The sequence below is a fragment of the Cydia strobilella genome, chromosome Z (assembly GCF_947568885.1).
Source record: "Cydia strobilella chromosome Z, ilCydStro3.1, whole genome shotgun sequence".
Classification (NCBI taxonomy): Eukaryota; Metazoa; Arthropoda; class Insecta; order Lepidoptera; family Tortricidae; genus Cydia; species Cydia strobilella.
Genome location: NC_086068.1, coordinates 3207975 through 3230294, shown reverse-complemented (window position 1 = coordinate 3230294; position 22320 = coordinate 3207975). Strand labels below are relative to the sequence as shown.

The 22320-nt window shown below is 36.4% G+C and overlaps 2 protein-coding genes across 3 annotated transcripts in view; both read right to left on the bottom strand.

Annotated features, from left to right (window-relative positions):
* The window catches only part of LOC134754577 (tyrosine-protein kinase Abl), a 93756-nt gene extending 91976 nt beyond the window's left edge, over nucleotides 1–1780 (bottom strand). Inside the window, exon 1 of the mRNA XM_063690894.1 lies at nucleotides 1322–1780. Coding sequence (XP_063546964.1) covers nucleotides 1322–1448 — 127 coding nt within the window. The 5' untranslated portion in view covers nucleotides 1449–1780. The remainder of the gene's footprint in view (nucleotides 1–1321) is intronic.
* A 4250-nt stretch (nucleotides 1781–6030) lies between these two features.
* LOC134754563 (alpha-tubulin N-acetyltransferase 1) overlaps nucleotides 6031–22320 on the bottom strand; it is a 45655-nt gene continuing 29365 nt past the window's right edge. Inside the window, exons 7-9 of one of the 2 annotated variants that reach the window (XM_063690877.1) lie at nucleotides 8569–8653; nucleotides 7640–7680; nucleotides 6031–6325 (exon numbers count right to left, since the gene is read on the bottom strand). In XM_063690877.1, coding sequence (XP_063546947.1) covers nucleotides 6214–6325; nucleotides 7640–7680; nucleotides 8569–8653 — 238 coding nt within the window. In that variant the 3' untranslated portion in view covers nucleotides 6031–6213. Of the gene's footprint in view, nucleotides 6326–7639; nucleotides 7681–8568; nucleotides 8654–17688; nucleotides 18624–22320 lie in introns of those variants that run through there. The other variant, XM_063690876.1, reaches the window with a different exon arrangement.

The window sequence follows — 22320 nt, the reverse complement described above, 5'->3', positions numbered from 1 at the left end:
ATAATGTGGTACATAGATTAATATAAAAAGGGTACCCCTTACACACGGTTACACAGGTTTAATCAGGAAATTAAGATTTATAGGCTATAACTTTAGGTATTTCTACAGGAAAGAGGTACATTTTAAGTAATAATAATACAAAAAAATGTTTTCACAAGCTTTTATTTAACTCCCGATGTTCGTATCTAACTATGAAACTTGGCTACAAAATTTGCCCACCATTTCTCAGCTACTTAATGCATGGTTTCAGATTGAGCTAAAATTTGGCATACATTATCAAAGGCCGATGACAATGTAATAACATCAAGCTGATCTGTTAATGGGAACCTTAGATGGCCATAGGAACTCAGTGTACAATCGATTATTAGTACCTAATTGTCGCAAATTTCATGCTCTACAACTCTTTCCTACACGTAAATAACATCAGAGCTATAGAAACAACAACACTGTCTGCATAATGCTAAGTAAAACTATTTTTCAAAAAAACTGGCTAAGTGCGAGTCGGACTCGCGCAAAAAAAGGCCATAAAATCATGTTTGTTGTATGGGAGCCCCACTAAAATATTTATTTTATTCTGTTTTTAGTATTTGTTGTTATAGCGGCAACAGAAATATATCATCTGTGAAAATTTCAACTGTCAACTATCACGGTTCGTGAGATACAGCTTGGTGACAGACAGACAGACAGACAAAGCGAAGTCTTAGTAATGGGGTCCCGTTTTTACCTTTTGGGTACGGAACCTTAAAACGTTGTATCGTATGGGATGAATACAGGCATACAGAGTTACTGCCTTTCAACTTTGAGTAGCATGTGATACGCTAGCACTGTTCATGAAATACAGCCTGGTGACAGACGGACAGACCAACAGACAGTGAAGTCTTAGTAATAAGGTCCCGTTTTGACCATTTGGGTATGGAACTGTTCTGGGAGTGCATACATAGTATAAATGGGCTTATTTTGCTACATTGTTGTGTTGTATGTTTTCGCAGATAAGGGTACTGTTCTATAAATAAAAATAAACATGAATGTACAAGGAAATAAATACATGTTCATATGATATTAAGAACAATTTTAAACAATGAATAGCATTGATACTGAAATGATTATCTTTTGCGTATTTTATCTCTAGATATATGAGATAAAAGTGTATCGCAACACACGTAAAGCCGTGTTTTTACATAAATTATCGCCAGTAAATATAAATTAGATAAAAATAAATCAAATACCTGATTATTGTGGCATTATAATTTAATGTTATCATAGCTATTAAGGCATGTAAAAAAAAAGTAAATGTTTTTTTTAAGGGATGCTCGTGACTCACCGCTGTGTTCAGTGAAAATGTTCGAGCCAAGAATGCGGGGGTCCTTGGGCACACGGGGCTTGCTCCTCGCGGAACGCATCGAAGCCCCGCTCGAGGTCCCGCGCTCCTTCGCTTGCTGCGCCCCCATGGCACCGCCGCACCGTCCCAAACACAACCCACACCACCACTCTAATTCAATAAAACCAACGCGACAGCACCAAACTTAATATCATTATAGTAAATTAAATACCTCTACGCTATAAAGTCAATTAGACAACGTTTGAATAAAACTCTATCATTAACCGCGCATACTTCGAGTTTGATAGCGTAATTTGACGAAAAATCATTACCGGGGCTGACTGGCTGTAAAAAACAACACAACCTCCGCCATTATGTGTCTGACATGTTTGACGTCGATTTTTTTGGTTGTGGGTTTTGCCGACGGTGGCAGCACTGGCGGTAAAGCAGGCATTCACGCGCATTATTCCTGTGATGCTGGAAAGAGCTGGATGCAATGTCAGAAAATGATAGTTTGTCTATGGCAATAGAAATGGGAGAAAGTCCAAGAAGAAGTGGGATGTCTTTTACTCCAATGAAGGCGTAATTAGAGTGACAGAGAAAGATGCCCGCAATTTGCAAACTTCGATTTACACGGTTATAGGCCCAGGCCCTTGGAGAAAGTTGATACTTTAGGCGTCATACTCACGAGCGTCACAAATGGAAACATGTGCATTCATTCACACGATGGCGGTAGCGCTTTTTATCAAGCGTTGTTGGATTTTCAACTTTAAGCATTGGTTTTTAAATCGAATTAAGCGTGCGGGCAGATTCAAGCGCTTTTTAATGCGCGTTGAAAAAGCGCTCGTGTGTAAGGTCACTTAAAGTTAGACCAAACTACGTTGGCAGCGATGTATTATATTCTTTGGCAGCGATTTTGATAGTCCAGACTGTGCGAGCGTTACTTTAAACGTCAAACAATGAAATAATGACGTTTAAATAACACTTGCACAGTCTGAGCTATCAATTTCGCTGCCAACTGAGCTTGACTCTAGCAAATGATTTTTTTTTAAGTTCGTGTGCGTGTTTTAAATACTTATATATTCATTTCAAAATTCAATACATTTTGTTAGGCAGTTTTAACTTGCAAACACTGCGCCAAGCCGCGAACGCGAGTGTGGCGTCGATTTCGCAGATTGTTCACGCCTTCGCGCCTTGTTCCCCGTTTTTTGTCGGTTTTTCGGGCCGCGTCAAAGGAGGCGCTATTTTGGCTCATCAGTGGAAAGATTATATATTAATTATATTATGATTATATTGTATTTACCGGCTACATTTAACGGTTTTACAACACAACAAAATGGAACAACAACTAAATCAACTATGATGCCGTAGATATCTAACAGTTAAATGCTTATGCTTAATAGGGTATGTAAGGTTTAATAGGTAATGAAGGTTGTCTGGAAGAGATCGCTGTTTAGCGATAAGTCCGCCTGTTGTTGCCTACATATTTGTATCTTTAGCGAACGGTCTGGCCTAGTGGGTAGTGACCTTGCCTGTGAAGCCGATGGTCCTGGGTTCGAATCCCGGTAAGGGCATTTATTTGTGTGATGAGCACAGATATTTGTTCCTGAGTCATGGGTGTTTTCTATGTATTTAAGTATTTATATATTATATATATATATCTTCTATTTAGCTTTCCAACACATCAATCTGTGTGTATAATGGTCCGTGAATAGATAGTTTGTGCAACAAGAAATTTTTGGTCTGGCATCTCTTTTTGCCGCCAACTTCGAAAAATGCGCAGTGAGCGCAGTGCGTTTTTCGCTGCGATGATGATTAGGGTTCCGTAACCAAAATAGCTAAGCCAGGACCCTTTTTAACTTCTTAGTCCGTCAAAATTTATTATTATTTATATTTCGCTGTTTTGCTTTGTCATTAAACTAATAGTAAAAAATCAGAAGCGCTTCATACAAACTGAAAGTAAAAATTAACCCAATAAACTTGCACTTTTAGGTATTTTTTTTTTACTAGAGATAAATCACAAATTTTACATGGTAATTAATAAAAAGTATCGTTAAACCAGAATGGTTTGTCTCGATACTCCATTCCGCAGTACTTACATAATCAAATATATAGGTACAATACGATACTTAGGTACACATCCAGTTCGTAAACAACACAATAATTGCAAAGAATCACAAGTGACCGCATCTCATCACACCGGCCGCGGCCGCGGCCGGTCGAGCAAAACTAGAACCGGTCGGCGCCTATAATAATTTTACATCAGATAATACTAATTACATGTCACAAATGAGATCCCGATTTCCTATTATTAAATTTTAATGTCAAAATTATCTATTTAAACATCCAACTTTATTCCTTTAATATCATTTTAAATATTGATCTAACATATCACAAGAATGAATTAACATAATTAATAGACATAACAATGATATACAATAATATTTTACCTCAGATAATAATAATTGTACATGTCACAAATGAGATCACGCTTTCCTATTATTAAATATAAATGTCAAAACTATCTATTTAAACATCCAACTTTATTCCTTTAATATCATTTTAAATATTGATCTAACATCACAAGAATGAACTAACATAATAATTTATATACCATATTCTGACAAATAAATACATTTCATTTCATTTCATTTCATTTCATAGACATAACAATGATATACAATAATATTTTACATCAGATAATAATAATTACATGTCACAAATGAGATCCCGCTTTCCTATTATTAAACAGTCTCTCTCTCTCCTTAGCATTATTATTCCCATCTGATTGTGGGGTCTGCTTTTCTTGTCTTTTCTCTCTACTCTCTCACTCACTCTCTATTATTAAACAGTATAAATGTAAAAATTATCTATCTAAACATCCAACTTTATTCCTTTAATATCATTTTAAATATTGATCTAACATCACAAGAATGAACTAACATAATAATTTATATACCATATTCTGACAAATAAATACATTTCATTTCATTTCATTTCATAGACATAACAATGATATACAATAATATTTTACATCAGATAATAATAATTACATGTCACAAATGAGATCCCGCTTTCCTATTATTAAACAGTCTCTCTCTCTCTCTCTCTCCTTAGCATTATTATTCCCATCTGATTGTGGGGTCTGCTTTTCTTGTCTTTTCTCTCCACTCTCTCACTCACTCTCTATTATTAAACAGTATAAATGTAAAAATTATCTATCTAAACATCCAACTTTATTCCTTTAATATCATTTTAAATATTGATCTAACATATCACAAGAATGAACTAACATTAATTAATAGACATAACAATGATATACAATAATATTTTACTTCAGATAATAATAATTACATGTCACAAATGAGATCCCGCTTTCCTATTATTAAATATAAATGTAAAAATTATCTATCTAAACATCCAACTTTATTCCTTTAATATCGTTTAAAATATTGATCCGATAAACTTTTTTTTGTTTAGAAAATTTTACGTAGATTATTTATTATTTAGAACCTTTTCTGCTATCGGTCACCGTTTACGAGTTATTTACGAGAAACTAAAAAAGGACCCGCTTTAATATCTTTTTTCAACACACTTGCTCAGAACGACGTTTTTATTCCACCGATTTTTGGCTCATAATCCTAGATATTAAACACGCGTGCTCTTTCAGTGTGTACTATTCCACTCGTGCTTTTTCATTATATTATGCGACTGAGTTAAGAATCTAACTGATTGCTAATAATATGCATGGAAAGGGAGCCTTCTTTAATTGGTCGGACGTGCGGGCACCGGCGCGCCCGACCGCCTGCGCGCCGCCCGCGGCCGGGGCGAGGGGCGGCCGGCAGTATGACAGATGCAACACACAATACTAACTGTAAAAACTATTAAAATTTGATTAATATGAAAGTTTCTTTTTTTTTCTCGCAAGTGTGTTGAAAAACGTCGTATGAAACGCGTGTGCATTGGTCATTACACACATCGGCTTTCTTATTGCGCGCTCGCTTACAGCTCGCGCGCACAATATCGCCTCGTGTGTAATGTCCAACTTAGCACACTTGTATCATAATGTACTATTAAAATATTGATCCCAGTTAAAAGTGTTCCATATGTTTCTTGTAGGAAATTTTATGTAAATTATTTGTGTATAAGATTTTTTTATACACAAATAATTTACATCAAATTTTTGATACTTTACAAATTATTAACGAAAAACTGAAAAAAAGGAACCTAAGGACTGATTATATTAACATTCCTTCTTTAATAGCTTACAAATATTGATTCTAGCGAAAAGTGTGCATAATATTTTTTTGTAGAAAGTTTTGTGTAGATTATTCACGTTGAACAACATTTTTTGCTATTGGCCACCGTTTACGAGTTATTTACGAAAATATAAAAAAAACACCATAAATTGATTTTAATTAACTTTCTCGCTTTAATATCTTTTTAAATACTGATCCTATATTATAAGAAAAATTGCTACACCCCACCGGGGTCCATGTGAAACTTAACATAATTTGTAACATCTATGTACATACCATGGTTTGCAATAAAGATTTTTTAATACAGTTGCTCAAAAAGTGGTACTTTTTGTGGCTGCGTAGCGTGTGAGAAGCTCAATTTCTCGAACTAGCTTTCAGCTCGTGGCAAGATACCTCGGTACTAGTGGTAAAAAGACATTCTTTTCACACTAGTTGTAAAATGTACTATACTTACTTACTCCTAGCGAAAAAGTGTACGAAATTTTTCTTGTATAATAAAATTTTATGTAGATTATTTATGAACAGGATTTTTTTTTTGCTATGGGCCACCGTTTACGAAAAACTAAAAAAGGGACCTTTAAACCTAAGTTCTATCACAGCTTATGGTGGTAGAACTTGACATTGGAGTACCCTTGATCATATAGTATAGCGACGTCGGGTGACCAAGCTCGATGGAGACGGCTCCGGGCTGGGCGAAGCCGGCACTTCCGGCTCGGGCGTTGGTGCCGGAGTGTCCTCCTCTGGAATTCTGTACGGGTATAGAAAGTTATGAAAACGGCCGATGGAACATTCCACGTGCCTATATTCTAAAGTTGTCGGTCATCTGGCCCCTCCCCCATTTCATCTCCATATTATTGTACCTCTATGACTATAAAAAATGACACATTGCCAATGATATTCACGTCATTGTTTTCACATTGTGTTGGATTATAATACACAAATAGTCTATGCGAAAAGTGAAGAGTCATAATATAATGTATTGGTACCCTCAAAGATAGATATAACTCCGTAATAGATGGATACAGTCTAAGGAAACAACGTGCCTCGAAAATCACGAAAATTTGATTCTCGATCAGATGGCGCCACTAGCTTTGGCCTACTCTCGTATAGAGGGCGTTAAAGAATATGGGTCAAAATCATATAAAAATAATTAATGCATATAAAAACATCATTTATCCATATTTAAATACATTTTAACGTATTTTTAGTTTTAAAGTATTTCGATAGATGGCAGTGAATTAACAGTGGTTACAAAATTTACTATGACAGTACCGCTGTATCTTATTATATCCTCTTTGGTACCCTTATATTCCAATACTCTCCTCTTTTCGCACAGACTATAAAAGTATGAAGACAGACAAATATCCTAAATTAAAAACCGCCCCGACTTTCATGTACGATGCGATACCCGTAGAAAACCTGGTTCTCTTCTTTATTACACTAAGTATAGTAATAGGATATGAAACTAAAAAATACATATATAGATTAAGAGGAAAGGGGACGGTTGCTTCTCTATACAAACGTAGTCCCCATTTTCCTCTCTGGATATTGACATTATGGAAAATATTTTTACATATTATAATTTGATGTAGGTATATTAACCATAGCTATGCCCCTACGTTTCTTTTTCGACTTGTTGATTATTGAAAAAAATTGGAGCGAATAACAGATTTTATAAAAAAAATGCTCCTAATTCTTATAATAATTAAAATTTTGAAAAAAAAAAAAAAACAAACGTAGGGGCATCAGCACAGGGGCGCTGTCGTTGAATATAACAAATTGTGTCAAAATATTGTAAATAATGTTAATATCCAGAGAGGAAAATTATGACGTAACTTTGTTCTCCACTTTCGTCTTAAATATGAACAGCATTAGTAAAAACCGCGTAAAACTAGTGCATACGTCAATTCTCGGGATTAGTTGCCAAGCGGCCCCCAGGCTCCTATGAGCCGTGACAAATTTTCGGGAAAAACGTGAGAAAGAAGATTAGTAAAAACCGCGTGCACCCAATAAAAAGTTTTAATTAGTGTTAAATAAAAAATTCTATATAATGGATAAATACCCGTTGTTGTACAAACTGTGTGTGCAGGGGCCGTGGATCAACTGAAATTTCAATTAACACGTAATATTATTACAAGCTATTATTAGTGCAAGTTCATACATTTGCTACTAAATGCGAGTAAGTTGGAACACGATAAAGTTGGTACATTGACCCGCCATGTCTTGTCTATATCACACGCACGTAAAGGTGAAATCAGACGGTTCCTTTTTTGTTCATTTTCGTCTTTCATTTTGGGGTTTTCACTCGAAGTGACACGTCTGAACACAAAAGTAATTCATTAGTGAAACAATCCAACATTTTCATTCGCACTCCGAATGAACAATGTGAACACAGAATGAATGTTCATTCGGATTTTGCACATTTTTCTCGAATCCTGTGGGTACCTAGTAGTACCTACACGGACATAACGTAAAAATCGCAACAAAATGGTGTACAAGTGGAAAGATCAAAATTAGCTATTATTTTTGGAGCATTTTAAAAATTATCATTATCATGTGAACATGCAGTGAAAGAAAAATTAAACATTCACTCAAGTGAACATTCATTCGAGTATTTCGAGTGAACCGTCCGATCCCACCTTTATTGACGCGCTGCCAAAGTGGCATTGACCGGCGGCATAATGGGGCAATGTACAAAATTATTTGTGCTTAGCATCCTTACTTTAGCGAATGTATGAAAACGCATGAACTTTTTTAGTAGAGTAGTTGACTTATATTAACGATCATGCCTTTTGTTTGTTGTTTGAGCCGAAAAATTCATCTCAGAAAAGGTCAACTATATCTATGCTATAGTTATTGGCCACTGCATAATAATTGGCCACACCTAACAAATCAGAAAGAAACAAGCCAATTGAAGCCTTATTGTTAAGTGGCCAATTTACTATGTAGTGGCCGATAACTATAGCAGTCACTATACGTTGGTGTACTTACTTCAGCGATAATGGACGGGGGTTCGCGGGCGGCAAACCGGCCTATTACAGCCGCTGTCGGAACCGGCGTGCTGAGACCGGACTTACTGTAGAAGAGATAACACGATTGAGTTAACTGCAGTAAACAGAAGTTCCGTACTTTACAAACCGTACAAATAAAAATAACTGAATATAAACAAAACAAGTGCGAGTCGGACTCGTGCACACAGACCTGTCTTTTTTATGCTCGCGCACGACAAAAACGTCAAAACTTAAAAGCTGGACTATAATCAGTTTGAAATTGATGACCCCGATAATCATGGGCGTAGGCAAGTACAGGCAGGGGGGCGGCCAGCCCCCCCTGGCGCTCAAATTTCACATACAATGTATGCCCCTCTGCGGCCTCTGCCCCCCCTAGGCCTCCGGCGACATCAACTTGCCCCTCCCTAGTTCACTGGCTGGCTACGCCCTTGCCGATAATATTACATGTATTAACACAAATGGGGGGTTGTTTAAATATCGGCGTTTAATTTTTGGGTTACCAAGTGCCCCAGCGGTCTTCCAACGTGCTCTAAATAATATTCTTGCCGATTTAGAGGGAGTACTTATTGTGCTTCCTGGAGTCGTAGCACGGTACGCTTATCACCATGCCTGTCACGTTCTAACAAGTATGTGAGTGCGAAAGTGACGCACTTAGTGATAGGGGAAACCATGCTGCGCGGGCTGGACGACGTGCTCATCACGGGCCGGAATAGAGAGGAGCACGTCGCGCGCCTGCACCAGGTACTACAGCGTTTTAGAGACGCGGGGTTGACGCTTCGGAAGGAAAAGTATTATTTTATCCAGAATGAAATAACGTACCTAGGCCACGTTATTAACAAAGATGGTACAAGCAAATCTAAATCTAAATTCAAAGCAATAGTCGACGCACCAGTTCCAAAAAACATAAATCAACTACAGCATAGAGTAAGACATACTAACTATGGAAGGTGACCGTAAAAAACAGTAAATAGGCGGCGCCACCATGCACTGAAGTACCTAGACCATACACCTAGTATTTTATATAGATGTGCACCCGTGCGACCGTGAGGGACAGAACATACGCAATGCGACACAATTAAAAACACGTTTTAACATTCCTGAGAACATACCAGAAACAACCTACGTAATTTGGTCGGGTTATTTGCTGCCCCTCCCCCATTTCATTTCTACATTATTATACCTCTATGGTTCATGTCATAGGTAGGCTCTGACTACCTAGCGCCGGACAGATTAGGAACTATTATTTACAGCTGAAAGCTGGTCACTTTTGCAATAGTTCTGCCATAAGAGATTGTCGTCCTTTCTATACCGTCCATAATTAAAGTATGCATGCAATAACATAATTGTGTATTTACTAGCATTAAATTATGGATGGCATAGAAAGGATGCCAATCTCTTATGGCAGAATTGTTGCAAAAGTGACCGCTTTCAGCTTTAAATAATAGTTCCTAATCTCTCCGGTGGCGCTAGTTAGGCTCTGGGACATGAGTATAACATGAACCAACAAATAACCCGACCAAATTACGTAGGTTGTTTTTGGTAGTATTTCGGTGTATGGTGGCGCCGCCTAATTACTGTTTTTTGATGGACACTTTTCATACTTAGAGATTTAGCTCCTTTATATAGTCTCCATGATTAAATAATTCTAAAGTCAGCTGTCACGGTCAAGATAAGCTACGTAAACAAATGTGTTTTTACAAATAAATAATTTAGTGTAATTAATTAGCCAGTGTGATTAACGACTACTAACTTCGATCAGTGAGTGTTATTGACTATACCTGATTACAGGATAAAGAACAATATCGACCTAAAAGATACGTGAACGTTTTTTTTTCCACCTACAACTCCATCTAGCGTCAATCTGCTGTATCAAATGACCAAAGAACGCTATACTATTTTAGGCGCCATCTAGTTCTACAGCAAAAAAACTAGCTACTAAGTACGCTTATAACGACGGTATCTACGCATGACGGATGTTCGCTTATCTACTCTGACGATACATGAATCAAACGCAGGATGGCACCAAAGAGTATATAACCACTACATTTTAAGAGACGGGACTTCCTTACTGGCCAATGGAATCAATTTACTATAGGCAATGATAGATATAACTCTGTAATAGATGGATACAGTCTAAGGAAACAACGTGCCTCGAAAATCACGAAAATTTGATTCTCGATCAGACGGCGCCACTAGCTTTGGCCTACTCTCGTATAGAAGGCGTAGACGGTTTCGTTTGTTATTTATAATTTTAACGCATATTTGTTAAAGAATATGGGTCAAAATCATATAAAAATAATTAATGCAAATAAAAAAATCTTCCTTACTGGCCAATGGAATCAATTTACTATAGGTCTAGTGACACACGCACAATATGACACACGTCAAACGTCAAAATTAAGTCAAGGTCAAGCAACGTGAGTGCCAACATAGCGAAACGAATAGTGCTGTACGCACGCATTGCCAGCATTTATCGATAAGTTTTCCGTGGTACCTCTGGGGCGATACATAATAAGTTATCATTTTTATCGATAAAACATAAAACAAATAACCTTGCAGTCTAAGTGTTTTATTTAGAAAAATTACAAACATTACAAAGCCTATTTTGCTTTGCCACCTTGTTCGGACGTTTTTTAATAAATTGTCAGTGTTATCTTCTCCAGAGAAAATGAGTCATTTTGCCTTCTACATTCATTTCGTAATAGTAAAACAGAAAACATAATATAATTTTTGTGCCACTCTCGCAGTTTATATTTGTCGCTCTTTCTTGTCTGCTCATCGGCTGGAAATGCTGAACAGAAACTGCTAAAAGTGACGCCGTTTCACCCACTGTCTGTAAATGAAAAATACCTAGTTATCGATAGTTACCAAGAGCAGCACTAGTGTTACGAACAAAACAATTTTTTAACAAATAAAGCATGCAATCGTGCTTTTACGTTACACGGGACTAAATTTTGTCCAATTTCTTGCTTACCGGTCAGGATCCAAAAGGGAAATCTCGCCATAAACTTCCTTTCTTTATTTTCACATCTGTAGGCAAGAATTTCACTAATAGCACAAGTTCTATATTGTTTTCTTGGTCGTATTTTTGTAAATATGCACAATCCGTTACAGTAAACGATTTCTATATAATGATAACACGAATTAAAACCAAAAATACGACGAAAAGCTCGAAAACTAACAGAAATTGTTGAAGCTCCCAACAACACAATATGGACGAAACAGAGCAGATAAAAATGGCGACTGTCAGATGAAGTAAGATGGATACACTGAGAGAATGAGACGGCAATATCCGCCATTAGTATTATAGTTTTTTCCATACATTTCGTATTTTTGTTCCTAGTTGCGCCAGGCTGGATGGCACCTCCATGCTCTAAATGTCCTGAGAGCACAAATGTGACGTTATCAACCAAAATTGAAGCTATATGGAAATAGCGCCTTACTGACAAGCGACAATAAGTACCCTTTTGGTTGAAAATGGCACAAATAATAATGAATGCCTTACTTGCAAAAACTGCATACGATTTGCTTTGTGCACGAAAATACAAAGATTTTTAGAGTTAGACCAAGTAAGTCTGCAGCGATTTTGATAGCATACGCAGTGCAAGTGTTATTTTAAACGTCAAACTTCTATGAAATTATGACGTATAAATAACACTTGCACTGCGTGTTTTATCAAAATCGCTGCAGACTTTTCTTGGTCTAACCAAGTACCACATTGTCGCTTTTCGATAAGGTTGATTTCTAATTGAAGCTACATGGAAATAGCGCCTTACTGACAAGCGACAATAAGTACCCTTTTGGTTGAAAATGGCACATACCAGGCTGTCCCATAATGACCTGGCCATGAAGAAGTAGCTGAAGGGCCGCGTCTCACCGATGAGGGGGTTGTAACCGGAGTACTTTTCGTGTTATTAGGAAGGGCTTTTTTTCTTATTGTTATCTACATGTTGCGCATCCGATTTGCTAGTATTAGGTATTGTAGATGTTTTTGTGTTGTTAGACACGGGAAGCATGTCAATGCTTTTTTACTTTCCGTAGACATACGTGGTAGGTCCCATAATGACCTAGCCTGAAGCAAATATTATTATGCTAGCGAAATAAAACTATTATTACTTTTCAATATAGTCGCCTTTAATGTCAACGCACTTTTGACATCTTTAAATAAGCATCTGTATTCCTTTATAAAAGTACCTTTAAGTTTTGTCTTCAAAATGACCTAAAAGGGCCGCCTCCAGTTCTTCGTCATTAAAAAAAATTTTTCCTCGCAAGTCTCGCTTCAGGTTTGGAAATAAAAAGTAGTCACTGAGAGCCATGTCCGGACTATACGGGGGATGGTCGACCTGAGTGAACCCGCACTCGCGAACTGCAGCCTTGGCCACGAGGCGGTATGCACGGGAGCATTATCGTGTAGCAGCAGTACCCCGTTGGCTAGTTTTCCTCGTCTCTTTTCTTTTATTGAAGCCCGCAATTTATGGATCAAAGAAGCATAGTACGCGCCATTTATAACGGTATTCCGTTCTTTAAAATCGACCATCAGGATACCATGGCAATCCCAAAAGAATGTGCACATCAGCTTTTTGGTGGACTGGTGAACATTCGCTTTAATAGGGGGCTTTTCGTTTTTAAAACGCCACTCCATCGACTCGCGTTTGCTCTCGGGATCATAATGAAGCACCATTGTTTCTTCTCCGGTCAGCAGCCGTTCAATTATGCTTTTAGGGTTTTCGCCATAGAGCTCCAAAAATTTAGAAGCACATTTCACGCGTTCCTCTTTCTGAACAGCTGATAGGAGTTTAGGTACCCACCTTGCACTGACCTTACTCATGTGAAGATGATGAATTATGCGGTGGACGGTGCTCTTAGAAAGCCCTAGTCTTATAGGTTTTCGCGGGCTTGGTTTCCGCAACTCGACGTCATATATTGCGCCTATTTTGCGTGATGGGTTGACGGCACTACTCTTGCCACCCAACTCTTCCAGGAAGCCTAGCAGACCCTTGATGTTGCCGACGTCTTGCTGCTATTTCTCTGATCTTTAGGCGGCGATCACTTAAAACTTCCTCTTGGACGCTGTTAATATTTTCAGGAGTAAGGACCTCCACTGGTCTTCCATCATGTCCCAGATCTTCGACAGCTTCCCGACCAAATCGAAACTCGTTTACCCAGTTTTTTACGGTGCTAATATAAGAAGGAGAAGACTCGCCGAATACGCCATCTAAACGATCTTTGATTTGAGCGGGAGATAATCCATCTTTAAACAGGAATTTTATGACACTTCGGTACTCAATTTTGGACATTGTTAAAAATCTTGCGACAACCTTGACTTAACTTTCTCTAAAGCTGAAAATAAAGCGAACAAGTCGATGCTCTTCCGTTTAAAAACTACTGATTAGATGTGCTATCCAATAGTGCATAACATGTCATGACATGTTGCGCAGAAGTGGGTCAGGCCAGGTCATTATGGGAAAACCCAAATAATCGTATTATTTTTTCCACCATTCTGTTTTCTTTGTAATTCGCACTAAATATTGCTGTATAATTTGAGACACGGTGTATGAATAAAATATAAAAAAATTAATTGGCTTTCATTTACTACCCCAGACGTGTATGTGCAATGCATAGTTTGGGTGCAATATGCAATATTCGCAACGAGGCGGGAGTCATTTTGATGACGTCATTCCGCTGAAGTAGATGGCCGGCGCCGCTGTCTCCCGGCAGTTTTGGAGACCGAATAACATGCCCAACAACATACTAAAAGTTGGTAGCGGTTTCCGGATCTGAACTATATTCCCATAAGGCAGTGCACTAAGGTGAGGTAGGGTTGGGTTATATCTTATAAGTATTTAGGGTTCTCAAGGGTTAAGTGGCTCCTGTGATGTTGCTTATGTCCATGGGCGACGATGACTGCTTCCCATCAGGCGGCTCGTCTGCTCGTTTGCTGACTATCTCATTAAAAAAAAGGTATCTACAAGAAAATACAAAGTTTATAATTCAGCGATTTAATTGTATTAAAACGATTTATATTTCATTACAATGTAATTAGAGCAAAACAATTGTATAAAAAAATAACAGATCGCTAACAATAATTAATATTTAATTTCAAATAATAGCTTAAAATGCATTTCTATCACTCCAGCCTTGGCTATTGTAATGTTATCAAGATACTATTTAATAATTATTACCATACTTAAAATAATGTGAGTGGACAACATCAATTATTATTTAAGTCTAGAGCCGAGGGCCCGCTGCCGACTAAATACTGTTAATAATATTAAAATTAATTAACCTAGTAATTTAGTTATTATTTGGTTTATGAGTAATTGGTGCGATTGTCAGCGTAGAAGTACATAGTTTTACAAAATGAGTTAAATTAAGACTTTTACAATATATTATGAATGATGACGCACGCAATTTTGCATGCGTCACGTTTCATAATTATGTAAAGTAATGCAAAAAATGTTACTAATGAGATTATGGATTTAAATGTATGTTTAATACCAACTCATGTTCGGTACAATGCTTAAGAATTCGTTGGTAGTTTTGAATTTTGGAAAAATTTGAACTTACTTTGATTGATTTACTCAGGAGATATTTTAAATATATATTATGATCTAACAAAATACAATAGTGTGTATAGTCTACGCTGACTTTAGTTTCTAACGACTTAAAATAACACTCCAATATAGCATTTGGAATATACAATATTAAATTGATCGTTTGTTAATCTCAGTATAAGAGAAAAAAAAGGATTATACTTGCGTGCCAGAATCCACGGAAAATATATTCACTCATATTATAAATTTTAATAATATGTTTTTTGTATGTTACATCAGTATCTCACCTCAATAAAATACAACGGAATACTAATAAAAAATTAGTTCGCACTACCATCCGTGTCACTTCATCAGTTTTTCCTTTTAGTGATAAATTATCTACAATGACACATTGATCGACCAAACAACAAAAAATGAGTTAATAGTAATCATAGAGCATAAGACTAATTAATAAAGCAAAAAGTTGGTTATACCTAAGTAAATGTTCGTTTATAATAACCACAATTACATGTATAAAAAATGTGCCACAATCAACCAAGAACTTGCCAATTTTTGGCAATAAAATTCACTAACACACCAATATTCATTTCAACAATATGCAATTTCACGATATTAAAAGGAATGCTTCATATCAGTGCAAGGTGTATTATTGATTTCAAGCTGATTTATTTAATAATCTAGTAGAAAGTATAAATAAACCGAGTGATCCCGTGTATTTTAACATTTAGTTCGCTATTTACTTTTTGTGAAACTAGTTGAGCTAAATTAAAAAAAACCGGCCAAGTGCGAGACGTTCTCGCGCACTGAGGGTTCCGTACATTTTAGTATTTGTTGTTATAGCGGCAACAGAAATACATTATCTGTGACAATTTCAACTGTCTAGCTATCACGGTTCATGAGATACAGCCTGGTGACAGACAGACGGACAGCGGAGTCTTAGTAATAGGGTCCCGTTTTTACCCTTTGGGTACGGAACCCTAAAAATTAATCTTATACCAAATTGTAAAATACAGAAAACAGCATAAAACATGCAAACATTACCAAGTTAAGTAATAGAGCGTCGTTTTTAATAATTACGTTTGCACGCGTCATTGTAAAGTTAATGACAGAAGTTGCGTCATATAAAAGTAACAATAACATTTAGGGCTGTAGGTACAGCACACATAATATATGATTACAAATTTAAATAACGGAGCCTTTATTCGAATTAATCCATTCGTGCTTCCAAACACTCGGCAGAACTCAAACCTTTTTAGATATGTAACACCCACTTTAGCGGCCGAATCTATAAATAAAGCATATAAGATCTATGAGGAAATCCATCCATTTCCATTTTGTTATTGAGCGCTTCAATCGCCAACAAACTGGTTACAGTTTGGCGATGCATAAATTTTGTTTGTAAGCATGTACCCTTTGTGTAATATACTTTGTAAAAAAACCCGAACCCGGTGGATTCACCAGAATCCGAAACATATAAATCACTATTTTATTAACTGAATGATGTTTGTCTTTTTAGCTTCCTAATATTAATCTATTCTAAAATAAAGATTACAAATGTCTTATTGAAAATTAATGCCTGTTTAAATTACTAACAGTGTATAAAGTGAAGTACAAGCTATTTGACAATCAAACTACACGATTTGTACGCACATCCATATTATTACGTAAATGTATATGTAATTTTAAGTGTACATAAATTTCACAATAAAATAGTTTATGGGTCCGACTGCAAAGAAAAAAAAAAGAAAAAAATCGATGCACCATTCTGCGTAATTTGAATGTAGTGAAGATATTTTCTAACAACAGCCGCTATTACTAGTACAGTCGCCAACAGATATATCGGAGCGGCAAAGGTGGTCACAAATCTGAACACGCCTCTATTGTCAAGGCGCTAGGTGCGTGTTCAGATATTTGTGAGCACCTCGGCAGCTCCGATATATCTGATGGCGACTGTACATACATCATCAAGCAATATTACCGTAGTAGATGCACTAACATCAATAGGCCAGGTATTAAATCAAGGAATCGTCGAGGAAAACGTTTTTGGCGTGGTTCACTACATAATAGTCATAGTTTATTCATAAACAGTTTTCACTGTGTTTGAAATTAGTTTACATATTATATACAAAAAATCTTATAAAATAATTATAACAACATACAAAACTTCAAATTAAAAAAACTAAGAAATAATATTACATGAACAAAAGAAAAAAAAACAATATAAAAGCGAATGTCATGAATAATAAATATGGAAATTAAATTTCAATAAAACAAAGTCGCTTTCCGCTGTCCGTCCGTCTGTCCCTATGTATGTGTAAATTTTTGATGCGGTTTTTTTTAAATAGATAGAGTGATAGGAAGGTATATGTATAAATTGCAAAGGTTTTGTGTAAATTAGTTAAACTACCCGTGCGGAGCCGGAGAGGGTCGCTAGTACCTTTTAAACGAAAGCGTCAACGAAAAGAAAAACGATATTAATTTAAAATCTAGATGACGAAGTCAGCTTGGTTATTTTTAATAATTGAGGTTGAAAGATTGATTTTCAAAGTTTTCCAATAGGTTTGTGTTTGAAAAAAATACCAACAGATGTATGAAACTACATAGAAACCTTTCAGTTGGACTTATGCTTTATAGCAGTTGAAAACCAATAAACTTTTACACAAACGGAGCGGACATAATGTGATTGGAATCGCTACACCACGGACGGTATTTCGATGTCCATTTTCATATTTTCCAGGATAAGATCAAAGTTAAAAATGTAATTAAAAAACTTATTCATCATCTCAAGTTACAGTATATTCTATTAAATCTTACTGGTGTTTAGTAAACAAGTGTTTATGCTTAGTCTACTACGTTGCCAACTGACGCCAAGAGAAAAATGACAGGGGCCGCCTTGACTCAACGATTCCGATGTTTATCAGTTAGCTCAATTACATCCCTTAATGGAAGAGTTCAGGGATAAAAGAATACATCTTATTCCATGTTACAAATAATCAGTTTCCTTTCCGACATCTAGAAATTCAAATACACAAGCTCTCACAGGAAACCCTTTTAAGGATAACCTCCAGGATGAAAGAAAACATCTTAATCTAGTTTACAAGCAATCCGCGTCCAAAATCAGCCATCTAAACACCCAAATACATAAACTCACAACAAAACACCATCAATTAAAAAGGAATGGACACACATAAATGTAAACACCCAAGGTGTCAAGTTCTACCATAGCTTATTGTGGTAGAACTTGACATCAAAGTACCCCTGATCGGTGAGTTGAGAATCGCGACGTGGGGCGGCCGAGCCTGCCGGAGATGGCGCGGCTGATACCGCCGGAGCGACCTGTAAAGTGGTCGGACGCTCCGGGCTGGGCGAAGCCGGCACTTTCGGAACTTCTGGAATGGGCTCCGGTTGCGGTTCCGGCTCGGGCTCCGGAGTTAGGATTTTTGGAGGCTCGGGCGCTGGTGCCGGAGTGTCCTCTGGAGTTCTGTACGGGTATAGAACGTTATCAAAACGGCCAATGGAACATTCCACGTGCCTATTTCCTAAGTTTTCTTGTATTTTCGGCTTGCTTTCATTACGCACAGTTTTAGTCCTTTTGCCAAAAAGATACCCCATATAATTAAGATCTCCATTGTATTTACGTTTTTACGGGCATACTTAAAGAAATAAGTAAGTTTAGAGTGCTCACTCCATGGGTACACGGCTCTCCTTACTTAATAATAATAAGTTGTATGGAAGGTATGGTAAAACAATTTTTTTATAAGTATAAACGTTTAAATAAGTAAACTTGCTGAGAACTTAATACTTTCTAAGCTTAAATCTCATCACAAATAAGTCTTCGCAAAGCTCGCTTACTTATTATAGCCACTTATAGATTTGTATTTATATATTGAGTGAGCACTCTAAACTTCCAGAAATTACTTCAAAACAAGTGACAATTTATAAACTGAAATAAATGTCATATACTAAGAAAAAAATGACCTAGGCCTCCAGTGCCCCAGGCTGGAACAAACAAATTAAATTATTTTCTGTAAATAATTTAACTTGTTCTAATACTTCTAACAGTAAGTGACAATTTCTCTGAAAATCGAGTTAATTGCAACGTAATTTTGATAAATCTTCTAAATCTATTAATTTTACATTTTGGCTCTAAAAGTTACCGGGCTCTTAATACACAAATAGTCTGCGCGGAAAGCGTAGAGTCATATAATGTATTGGTACCCTTATATCTGCACAAACTCTATAAAAGTATGAAGACAGACAAGCATCCTAAATTTTAAATCGCCCCGACTTTCATGTACGATGCGATACCCTTAAAAAACCTCGTTCTTCTCTTTCTTTTACACTAAATATAATAATTATGAAATGTTAAATGTATTGAACACTGTCAATGATTTTTAGTACATTAAAATTGATGTGTTTGATCACATGTTAAGTAGGTATTACGTGAATGAAAGTACAGTGATTAACAAAAATATGTATAAATTATTGTGTTTTGTTGGTGACTGTAAACGCTGAAATTAGTAATAATGAAAATAATCTTGGCCAAACAAAACATACGTATGGATGATATGTAAAATTATAAATATTACACCTTTTTTTATACTAATGGGTTGGCTTCAAGTAGTGAGAATTTTTATTTTAGAAAACACAAAATAGCTATTGGTTTTACAATGACAAACTAGAGCATATTTGTTATTACAAGAAAACCGTCGATTTCTCGTAACTGTTTTCTTAAGGCCGTTCCATTGGTTTGCCGCTGTCTTTGTCATATTTCGCAAGAAAGAACGGGAAAGAACATACGCGCCAAGTGTCAATTTTGATCGAATCTTGTCGGTTTTTATTTATTTTAAAAACGTTACCTTACAATATCGAAATTCTAAAGCTATGAAATTACTATTTATGATAAGATTGTATTTTCTTCTTTTTTTGTTTATAGTATCACATAATAAATAACCGAGTAAAGTAGGATTAAAAGTCCGAGTTAGAGTTTACTTTGGGAATTAATTGTATCGAGCGAAGTGTCATAATTCGTGTATCGGAAGCTATGTTGTTAAAGATAATATAGTCAAGAACTACATATATTTTTTCCACGTCTACGAATATCAACGCCTCTTAGAAAAACATGATCATATAAGGAGATTTTTCGCGTTCTGGCTCAGGGAACCGCCTTAACGTCCGCATCATGCTTTGGACGAAATTTAAGTAAATTTTCATAACTGTTTTTTTACCATTAATTTTATTTATATCGGAGTACTCATCTTTGGGAACAAATCAAATTATTTTATTAAATATTCTGATTTGTGTTTTATAAGTAGTCACTATAGTATATAAATTATAGGCCGGATCCGGCCTTCACCACTGGAGGGCTTCGTCACTTTTTCTTTAATATATGACATCTATTACAGTTTATAATTCGGAGTAGTTTCTTATCCATAAAATGCCATAGTTCGCAATGCTAACTGATTGAAATTGCCCATCTGCAATCTGCAATTGATCGAGCTTTAGAGACGATCGGAAAGTTGCATGTTTTTGTAAAAATGTATGCAATGGCGTCTTTCACTAATTTTAGGCACTCGTGGCAGAACTACTAATAGACGCCAACCCTCTAATATTTCCAAGGCTCGATCAATCGAAGGTTTGTGGTCAACTTTAAATACATTGGCATGTAGATTACGATGGGTGGGAAGAATATTCAAGGATAAAATAAATATTCACAATGAAAATCCAAAATAAATTAATGCCAGTCGACTTGAAACTCGTCCAAAGTGTAATGCGAACGGTCAGAAGCATCGCATGTAACAAAAAGTTTATAAAAGGGAATCTTTTAATATGTTATAGCGTTTGCTTTCAAAGTTAGATATAATTTATAAAGTCCAGAAACCATTAGCTATTGTCTTTATTTTTATGTTTTCGAAAATAACAATTCTCATTACTTTAAGCCAACCCGTTATGTGATTTAAATGAGTAAAGTCTGTGGCATCCGTTTAATGTTATAACACAAATACATGTAAGGTGCATTGGGGTAATTTCAAATAGGGGGTAATTGAAAATCTCTAATCACTACACCTTATAAAACAAAGTCCCCCGCCGCGTCTGTCTGTTTGTATGTATGTATGTTCGCAATAAACTCAAAAACTACTAAACCAATTTTCATGCGGTTTTCACCTATCAATAGAGTGACTCTTGAAGAAGGTTTAGGTGTATAATTTAAGGTTCTGTGTCGCGCGAAGCCAGGGCAGGTCGCTAGTATCTACTAAACCCGAAGCACTTCATACTTTAGCAACACTTAAAATACTAGGTACTGCAACATCTTGTTTACTGTTGATAGAGTAAAAATTGCAATTTTCAAAATTACCATGCATTCGAATTTATCCCAATGCACCCTAACTATTAAGGTATTACCACACTACATGTGTGTGACCTAGTTGGGCATTGTATCACAAATGATTCTAGTCCTTCGGGTGTTTGTTGGCGAATCAACTTTTTCTTGTCGCCCGTTGCTATGGTCACCTCTTGGGTTAGACCCTGTTTTTATGGAATAACAAAGCATGTTAGTTGAACGTGGTATAAAAGTTCTTCTAACAAGAAAAAAAACAAGGAAGGAAAGTTTAACAGGAAATAGGTGATCGACGTTGTTGTCTATAAAATCTACTAAAGTAAATAAGACAGAAAAAGCTACAGTACTGTAGGGTCTGACCAGAGAAGTGTGGCCACAGCCTTAGCGTCCAAAAGCCATTTAATCAATGTAAAGGAAAAACATTGCTTAAAAAATTAAGCGTATTTCTGTTTAGGACTGTACAAGACGGATCCTTAAGAGAGACGGCACATCGCTTGCGTGGCGTGTTCGTGCACGGCTCTGAAGTTTTAGCACACACGCATGTGCACATCTACGCACACGCAGCCGGTGTGCACCGGCCTTAACTTACTTGCGACTGCCAATTTTCGCTGTTCAGACTATCGTAATGTTCTAGCAAACAATTCGGATTCAGGCAACATAAAAAAGCAAATGGCAAAAAGGAGTTTGTGCTGAAAATATTAACGTAAGTTACAAGTGGATACTTCTTAGATGGTTATTTTGGGTAATTTTTATATTCTTTTTACATTGAATTTCAATTAAATAATTCACGAGGTACTTACCAATATACACGGTGGCTAAACTATAAGTGCATTCCCGTTGC